General features: G+C 50.5%; 2 protein-coding genes across 2 annotated transcripts; one reads left to right on the top strand and one right to left on the bottom strand.

Annotated features, from left to right (window-relative positions):
* Positions 1–1,157: 1,157 nt before the first annotated feature.
* Positions 1,158–3,112, bottom strand: PHACADRAFT_126580 (uncharacterized protein). Its single transcript, XM_007398889.1, has 2 exons — positions 2,153–3,112; positions 1,158–2,099 (listed from the first exon to the last, which is right to left on the bottom strand). Exons 1-2 carry the CDS (start codon positions 2,363–2,365, stop codon positions 1,356–1,358), a joined length of 957 nt encoding a protein of 318 aa, XP_007398951.1. The 5' UTR covers positions 2,366–3,112; the 3' UTR covers positions 1,158–1,355.
* A 923-nt stretch (positions 3,113–4,035) lies between these two features.
* PHACADRAFT_261151 (uncharacterized protein) lies at positions 4,036–7,575 on the top strand. The gene is made up of 13 exons (XM_007398888.1): positions 4,036–4,193; positions 4,262–4,461; positions 4,512–4,585; positions 4,635–5,263; positions 5,318–5,424; positions 5,488–5,618; positions 5,702–5,853; positions 5,905–6,275; positions 6,334–6,543; positions 6,599–6,665; positions 6,720–7,027; positions 7,085–7,319; positions 7,377–7,575. Exons 1-12 carry the CDS (start codon positions 4,097–4,099, stop codon positions 7,313–7,315), a joined length of 2,577 nt encoding a protein of 858 aa, XP_007398950.1. The 5' UTR covers positions 4,036–4,096; the 3' UTR covers positions 7,316–7,319; positions 7,377–7,575.
* The last annotated feature ends 1,816 nt before the right edge of the window (positions 7,576–9,391 follow it).

Here is a 9,391-nt window from a genome sequence, read left to right as displayed (position 1 = left end):
AGCAGATGCATTCAGTATACCACTATAGATATTCCAGCTGCTGGTGATGTCTATAGAATATAGGCATACACCTCTTCATTTTGTAATGAATGTAGTTGTCACTGCAGCTCATTCATCCAATTTTGTTACCATGCTGTAATTTTGTTACAGAAACATCATACAGCATAGAACTTTACTAAGACTTAACCATATTTTACTCTGGGGTCTGTGTCATTGTATAAATTTTACAATATATATTCATTTTTCAGCCATTTTCACTACATTTATTCTGGCACCTGGTGCTTGCATCAAAATGATACCTCAGAAGGATGCTAATAGTAGCCTAGTATAAGATTTGTATATACACTATCTGGCTAGGTACAGTGGTTGTGTATATACGGAGGGATTATAACACCCCTTTGTAGTGTTGTGCGTTATTTTTGGCGGCCACTGTATATAGCTCAGGAAGCGGAATTTGCCCTTCGGTCCTTCCTTTCTCGCTTGGTTATAAAGACCCGTAAAAAGACTACTGTTATATGAGGCCTGAAGGCCTGAGTGCTTGTACTACGGTCAGAAATGAATTGTCCGTGTCAATACTCCCCAGGTAAATTCAAGACCTGAGGGCGCAAGGAGATTCACAGAACCGTGAACTCGGGAATATGTCGACATTGTTTTTGTTTTTGTCGAGGGCCAAGGCGTCTAGATGTCTTGGAACTCTCCATTTAGTCAGCATGTCTCTTCTGAACCACTGCTAAGCTCCTGACTGGGACTTTCAAGTTTTAACAAGTCGGCAGGTGAGTAGAGGGCTCGAGCTTAAACGCAACGCGCTTCTCTATACGGGTTGGCAAATCGCCTGTCACACAAGCTCATGCTTTGGTAGCATTTCTCGTTATGTGCTGTCGAGTCATCGTCTGGATGTCCAGGGCAACAGCGATCGTGCCCTTCCTGACACATATTCTGCTTGACCACCGCATTGTGCTCAGTGTGCCATACATTGCATGCAGAACATTAGTGTGCTGCGCCTACAGTAGGCTCATTGTTGACTACGCTGGTGAGATGCAGACGTTGGGCCTGCAGGCATGCGCGGCGAACGACTTGGAAAGTGCATGCCAAACTAGAGCGCATACTAGTGGGCGACCAGTGGGACTGTAAGGGAGACGGCTCAGACATCGGCTCACCATTTGTCAAAGATTTTCATATTGCACTATACTAGAATGTCTCAAGAAAGTAAAATACAATTTATTCCTGTAATACCAGGCTAGTCCATGTACGTCCAGTAGGAATGCATGAGAGAGGAAAGAGTGAGAAAGAGCTGTCTGTTTAAGGATTAAAGGATTAGAGTACAATTACAGCCACATGTGAATAACTTGCCCAGCTCAGTCGCTGCTCGGCTGCGTGCTGTACAGTGCATAGTCCGCTTGGCGCATGAGCACCAACCCGAGGGGCGCGAACACCTCTGGTTGGACCGCCGCGCCCTGCCTGCCCTCAGGTCCAGCGACACACACCTTGAGCTCGGTGCTGTCATGTGGAGCCGTGACCGTAGTCTTGAGGATGAGGTGCCCGAGCTGCCCATCTGGTTGCAGCTCTTGTAGCGCGAGCGCGGGCGCGTATTTGCCGAAGTCCCAATTACTGTCGCGGATTGTGAGGTTCGAGGTCGCATTCGGCACTGCGGCGGGGTACGACGACACAAGCGTGCTGTTGAGCGGGACGGCTGAGGTGATGTTAAAATGGAGGTGCGCGCTAGGGTCAAATGTGCCTGTCATGCATGGCACCGTCGCCGTGTTGTCCACCGTGTTGCCTGCCGCACTTGCATTTGCGGAGAGCGTGCAGTTTCCGTCAATGGTGAGCTGGTAAAAATTGTAGTGCACAGCCTGCAGCGTAGGGTAGAAGTCGAGGGGGATGGACGATTGGGCCGTGTCCCAAGAGCGCAGGCTGAAGCGCCAATTGTCCCCGCCGTCTGTGTTCGCGATCTCATAGGTAAAGAGTTGGGTCGGTGACCCTGCAGAGGGCTGGTTCATGAAGAAGTAAGCAACGTTCACGGTGTAGCTTGGGTCATTGTACGACCGGGCGTCCAAGATGGCGAAGGCAGGGAATGAATCACAGTAATGATCCCAGGCATACTAAAGATAGTAGTCAGCTCACAGTGCCGTAGACCTGGAGGGAGTCAACACACCTTCTGCATAATTGGCACGACGATCCATCCGCCAAAGAAGGGCATAATAACTGAAAAGGCCAGTACGGGGGCGGCGATGAACAGACTGAATAGTGTAACCAAGAGATTTCCCGAGCCGGACCGGCGCCAGCCGTCGCCGCATGCCCAGCACAGGTAGCCATATGCCCATATGCCGTTGAAGCAGCTTAAGAAAAAGCCAAAGATGAACATCATAGCCGTAAAGCCTTCGAAGGCGGACGCGGAGCGGTCTGTGGCATTGTACGGGACAGGGTTTATTGAGTCTTGAACGTAGTAGTAGATCCACCAAGCGTCGGCGACGCAGGCTGCTGCCCAGACCTAGAGGTAGAGGTTGGGCATCAGCCCACTTTTCGGTGTCGAAATATACTTACAGCAAATATGAGAGGGTAGCAGGACTGATTGCTCATGCCCATCTGAAGGTACGTTTCGCAGTGTAGATGAGCACTCGGTTGAGGAGAGGTCAGGTTATATGATACGCTCCTGGGCAGCAGTTTTGAGGATTAAATACCGCAGGCTCCTCAACTACGAGTACGTTTGTCAGGTATGATACGGCCTGCTGGCTGTACACGCCGAGTGCAGAACTGCCGCCAATTCAGTTGGGTGGTATTCTGCGCCCCCAGGTCCGAGCCTTATCAGCCATATATGGTCCTGAAATGGCAAGTGCCACAGGAAGTCCAGGCGGGGCGGGGCAGTAATCTGCGATCTGGGGGGTACCGTCTGGCCGTGAAGGGCGGAGATGAGGAAACGCAGCAGTCATCCAGGCACCAAGTGCACCGGTTGCGCTCATAGTCGCCCGTCATGACAGTGATGGCGGACGCACAGGTTCGACAGTCATAGGACTAAGGCGATAACAATATGAATGATGTGCCAGGGACTGTGACTGGGATAGAGCTGAGGCGGAGCATCCTGAGTGGACCGCATGTGCCTCAAGTCAAAGCTGTCGGATCGAGTCAGCTCGGGAATGTGCTCGAAGGGTCTAACCCTGCCGACCTACCACGACTCTGGCAAGAGAACACAGATCGCTGAGATTATCGGAAGAAGTAGAGATTACAATACGTTGGTATTGCGATAATGTTAACGGGCTGTAAGCAAACACGTCTCCCAGCATTCGTGGCACTCCCTACCAGCAAAACCAAATACAACCCCAAGGAGGCGGTGCGCGAGGTCTCCGCGGCAAATCGTGTAAAACGGTCATTCCTGGAGGCATCCCGGTATCTGCTCAGAGCTACGAGCATTGCAAGCTGAACTCGAGCTTGAAGTTATCGCTTGCGTCTCATTATTCGCTAGCTCCAGTGGTGATAAATTGATTGTAACCTTGTACACTCCTACGACGTGGCCTGTTAAGGAGCTCAAGCAGTGAAGAGAACGGATATAGGATATACCCAGCCGTGTTGGCAACGGGCGTTACCGCTACAGTGCTGACCTCACGTGCTCTATTCGCGTCTTACGTAAGCAGCGTCAAGTACCGGGCACCGTGCCTTGCGGTCAGCTTCCAGCACTACCGCGTCGCCGTGCATCCTCGGGCTTGAGTCCAGGCCCAGGACTCGTGGACAAGGCTCTTTCTCTGAGTGCCTGTAAGTCTGAGTATACTCCCCGTGGTAGTCTCGGATTGGGAGTTGTAACAACTTATTGCGTAGTACGTCGCACTCGACTCCGAGTACGGAAACACGCCCTCCGAGCTTCATTCACCGCTTTCCCCGAATAAACCTGGCCTTGATTGCCGCAAGAATTCACAAACAGTCATTACTAGCTGGCGTCCCCCGTACACATCACCCGATCATGCCACCCTCGCGAGCATTCGCCTGCATCGCGAACGTCTCCTTCCCCGCCGAAGCACGCGCTCTACCCTCTTCATGGTGTCCGGACAAAGATCTCTTGGCTCTAATAACAAACGTAGCAGGCAAGGATCGCCTTAGTCTTTGGAAGATGCAAGGAACAAAGATATGGGAAGTGGACGTGCACTCTGACGTTGTGGAAGGCTCAACGCGGAGCAGGATAGTGGATATCTCTTGGAGTCCAGACAGTCAGTCCTTCCCTCTACAGACATGCAGCAGACTATTGTCTGAGCTAAACTCAGCGGTGGCCTTATAGACTTGCACATAGCGGCGGCGCATCATCCGCCTCTCGTTACCTTGCATTCGATTCAAGACGGTCGAGAAGAGAGAAAACTTGATGTTACGAAGTCCATACCGGGAAATTCGCAGGAGTTGACGCATATATGGTGGTATAAGGAGCACCGCAAAGAGACAAAACCAGGCATCCCAGATATATTCAAACGTCAGGACATTATCGTGAGTCTGGTCATCTATGTTCGTGATCATGCGGCGTAACCAAGCTCCAGACAGGCTCTGCCCACTCCATTCTGAAAACGCAACCACTGCTCGATGCACTACCTGACGACTCTGACCGCCTGTCGTAAGTAGTGTCATTGCTTGCTGAAGGCAGTCATTCATAAGTCTACCAGCTCAGCAGACCTCTTCGCCTTCTCTCGTACACGAACGGCCACGCCGGCTTCCGATTCTCTTCCGCAGAGCATATCTTCCTGGCCCACCCTTCCTCAGGATCTCCTTCTGGCGTCTATCCAACCTAGATCCACGGCCTCGAAAAACAATAAACGCCCTGGTGAAGAGCTCGACGAAGTTGATAGCAGCAACATCAACAGCATCCTCTATGTTTGCACGGTCTCTTCCGGTGCACAGCGGGACGACGGTGAATGCAGAATCTATGCATGGCTCGACGGGAGCTATCCTCTTGGCTCAATACTTCTACCGCACCCGGTACACTCCATCAACCAGCTGAATAAGATGGACAACATGACCTACTTTATCCATCCTTCTCTGTTGGCGCCCTCCTCGGGATATCGTGCAACAACGCTGCACCCCTTGCGGCTTTCGCTGCCGTCCATGGCTGCACCGCTACCGCGGCGCGTCGCGCAGACCGCATCAAGCACGCGTGCGCTCACGTGGTACATCCTGCGTGTTGTGAAAGAGCTGCGCGATGCGTGGTTTGGCACATCTGCGAACCCTGGTGCACGGATGGTGGGCCAGAACTGGGTGCAAGGGCTGGAGCGGCGGCAGCGGTCACAATTTGGCTGTAGGTGCCTGTAGCGCTTTTGCAGTGCGGTAGTTAACGATGTTTTCTGAATAGTGGAAGAGCCAAATGGTCTGCTGGACCTCACTGTTCTCCTCGCCACTGGGAGAGCAAGCGAAAGTGTGAGCGACTATCTAGGAAGCGGTGAACAGATGTCCGAACGGGTACGCAACCATCTTCTCTGAAAAATAAAAATTGCGGAGCCTTACATGTTCTTCGACGTTCAGGGCCTACAGAAATGGGAAAACACTGTGGTGGACGCGCTTTTCAAGTTTCGCGACTACGCAAACCGCCGCGTCGCACGAGCATTCCAACGCATGCACATATTGCTCCAGGAGGTGCAGGGATGGGTACAGCTGTAAGTATCATTTATGACCTTCCTCAACGCGAAGTGTTTGTACGTTCAAACTATTTACTGACTTCATGCACCTGTTCTTTCAGACCGCAGTATGCGTACTGCCAGATCGACATTGAACAGGTAAACGCCTCATTGGACCTCGCCGCGCGCGGAATCATCTGTGCGACATGGCTCGCGTCGACCGCGCGGCTCGAGCTACGCCGCTTCCGGGAGTTTATGGCTTGGATAAAGTATGGTGAGTGCGCTGGTTTCCGCCAAATTTCGTGTAGACTTAGCAAATGCTTAGAGAGCAACCGCGCAACAAACCTGCACAACGATACATATACCCCGCCGCCGCCAAAGCATGACATCCTCGACGTCTCGGCCTACCTGGAGCGCGGGCTCGTCGCTAGCACACTCGACCGCTGGTTCCTCGGCCCCACACCAAAATTTCCTCTAAAGCCTAGTTTTGGTCTGATGAAGGACCTGCCCGTCCAGAAGATTCCTATATTCACTCGTGCTTTGCAGGGAGAACGAGAACGAGCACCAGAGATATTTAGGGAAGACGTCGAAGTTGCTAAAGGGGTGACCAGCGGGAAAAAACAATGCTTGGACGAGGTTCTCAGGAAGGCGAGGCAGAAGCTTGGAGAGGAAAGAAATGGTCTGACATGGCCACCGGTGCGTATCGCTCCGCACACGACATAGATAGCGCTGACCATAGTGGCACCATATACAGGACACGCTCCCACCAGACCTCTCCTCTCTCGATCGTAACCTCGATGCGCTTGCGGTCGAGCTCGCGCAACGCTGCAGTAATATCTTCCAGGCTGCTAGCTGCGCTGTTACGCGTGCTGCCGAACTCTCTCCTGTGCCAGAGGAGATTGAAGAAGTTGATGAGACGCGCAGGCCGAAGTGGCTCAGAGAGCGGACGAGGCTCCGTTTGCAGGTAACTTACTCCCGATGTCATCTCGGGCGAGTGGGGAGCTCATGCAACAGGGTAGGGCCCAGACCTATTGCTACAGCTCTGGGCGGCGTTCGTTCCGCCAGCCGAGAACCAGATTGGCTACCGTATGTCCAGTTTTTACACGCCGAAGCCTCCGCTGACGAGCTCGGATTCCATAGTATGCCTGTTCAAAACAGTCTACGACTCCAAATCGAGCCGGAAGACCACCTTCGCCGTCATGACTTGCGAGGTGGAGGACGAGGACGGCGCGGTGACGCCTGTCGAGTTGCTCGACGCTGAGTATTTCGACGACGCGCATATCGTGGCCGTTTTCCGTTCGCGGATCGCAGCAAATGCCGAGTCGACGCTTGCGATGGTACGCTTCATCGCCGTCAAGTTTTATGAGATCCAGGAGGCCCAGACAAAGGAAGTCAGTACGCGCGAGGCGCTCATCGACAGAGTGCTGCGGTTGGCCCAAAGTGGTGCGGTACGTGATAACGTGCACATCTTTCTCGGAGAATGCCTGATTTCCGGTCTTCAACAGATGCCCTCGACCCCGCTTAGGGTAGTACGGTCACGCACACTCGCAGGCTGCGTGAAGGGTAGTGTCGCACTGGCCGCGAATGGCAGGAAGGGCCGGCGCGTGGTGTGCGTGCTGGGCGAAGACGGCACTGCGCTACAAGTGTTTGATATGGAAGGTGAAGAGGACGAGGGTGAAGAGGACGAAGAGGCAGAAGCGGTGTCCGACGTTGCTGAAGGCGAGGATGCGGAGTAGGGCTGTGAGCTCATTTCGAGTAATTCCGCTCTTTAATACGCATTACTCAATATTTAGGTAGGACGGAGAGCACTTTTAACAGTGCATGATATTGGACTCGTGATGTTATTGACCTCAGTTGCATGTTTTATTGAGCAGTCGCATCATCTGACTTCTCAGCATGTTGTTAATCCAGCAGATTTTATGCACGGGATCGCTTGCAGAGGCTATTTCTCGACGATCTCACCCAGGCTCTCTATGCCTACCGACCTAACTATCATCCGACCTGAATTAGCCTTGTCCAGAAGATAGCGAGGAAAATGATATACGCGCATCCTTCTCACTATGATCCTAGGACGAAGCCGCTTCAGGCACTTCGGGAACGGCAAACCAAACCTTGGCTTCATCGTCTGAAAGACATACTATGAATGACTCACAGGCGCAGGCATATAAGACACCAAAGCGTTTAAATCTCGAGTATCGGCGATGGCGACTTTGGCAGAGGGACAAGGTTAGTGGTACAACGCTGTGTATTAAACATTCGCGTCGTTGGAACGCTGAGCCTCAATACGGTACACATGACGTTCAGGAAAGCTCACGATACATGCCAATGGCGGCGCTGGTTCGCCAAAGCTCATTTAACTGCATCAATTCCGGTTTCGGCTGAAGATTAGCTCCCAATTGTTCTTAGTCTGCAGCGGAAGGCAGTGGATTTGATTGATATTGTTCTCGGCATTTCTTTCATTTTTTGTCATGCATCAGGGGTATTCGAATTTGCGTTTGCGTCATGCAGGCACGAGGCTCGTTCAATAGGGTGAAAATGTCATAGCCTACACTATATTACTATATTACTATATTACTATTACTATATTATTATGCAGATGCCCTCAAAGTAAGAAACGATTTTCTTATCCCTGTCTTACTCGCTCCAGGCCTCTCCCATCCTAGTCTCGGTTCCAGACATTCCGGCCCCGTTATCAATACTATAAGCCATATAACAAACGGAGTTTGAATTGGCGTGCAGAGACGGTGCCGGAAGATGTTCTGCAGCTCAATTGATAACAACTCGTTGACAGGTATTCATTCCCTTCCTTACTACGACTACTTAACATTACTTACTGACCGCACTGCGTGCGGTCTCTGCGAACACCTTCCAGAAGAGAGGGAACGAGACTACTCCTATCCCTCGTCTTATATACCTTTTGATCGCCCCTATTTCGTCATTCTCCTTGGTTGGTCTCCTTTGCTTACGCCGCGCGCAGCGCGCCTATGCTGTAAGCCTACAGTGGCCGCCAAAAATAACGCACAACACTACAAAGGGGTGTTATAATCCCTCCGTATATACACAACCACTGTACCTAGCCAGATAGTGTATATACAAATCTTATACTAGGCTACTATTAGCATCCTTCTGAGGTATCATTTTGATGCAAGCACCAGGTGCCAGAATAAATGTAGTGAAAATGGCTGAAAAATGAATATATATTGTAAAATTTATACAATGACACAGACCCCAGAGTAAAATATGGTTAAGTCTTAGTAAAGTTCTATGCTGTATGATGTTTCTGTAACAAAATTACAGCATGGTAACAAAATTGGATGAATGAGCTGTGGAGACAGTTACATTGGTATTGTTTTACCAAGAAAATATGTATATCTATATCTCCACAGTACTCAGGAATAGAGACACAAAATTTGCTGTACAGAATAATTTTTACTAGCAGATGCATTCAGTATACCACTATAGATATTCCAGCTGCTGGTGATGTCTATAGAATATAGGCATACACCTCTTCATTTTGTAATGAATGTAGTTGTCACTGCAGCTCATTCATCCAATTTTGTTACCATGCTGTAATTTTGTTACAGAAACATCATACAGCATAGAACTTTACTAAGACTTAACCATATTTTACTCTGGGGTCTGTGTCATTGTATAAATTTTACAATATATATTCATTTTTCAGCCATTTTCACTACATTTATTCTGGCACCTGGTGCTTGCATCAAAATGATACCTCAGAAGGATGCTAATAGTAGCCTAGTATAAGATTTGTATATACACTATCTGGCTAGGTACAGTGGTTGTGTATATAC

The sequence above is a fragment of the Phanerochaete carnosa genome (assembly GCF_000300595.1).
Source record: "Phanerochaete carnosa HHB-10118-sp unplaced genomic scaffold PHACAscaffold_8, whole genome shotgun sequence".
Lineage (NCBI taxonomy): Eukaryota > Fungi > Basidiomycota > Agaricomycetes > Polyporales > Phanerochaetaceae > Phanerochaete > Phanerochaete carnosa.
The sequence above is the reverse complement of the archived record's forward strand: the minus strand, read 5'-3'. Positions and strand labels throughout refer to the sequence as shown.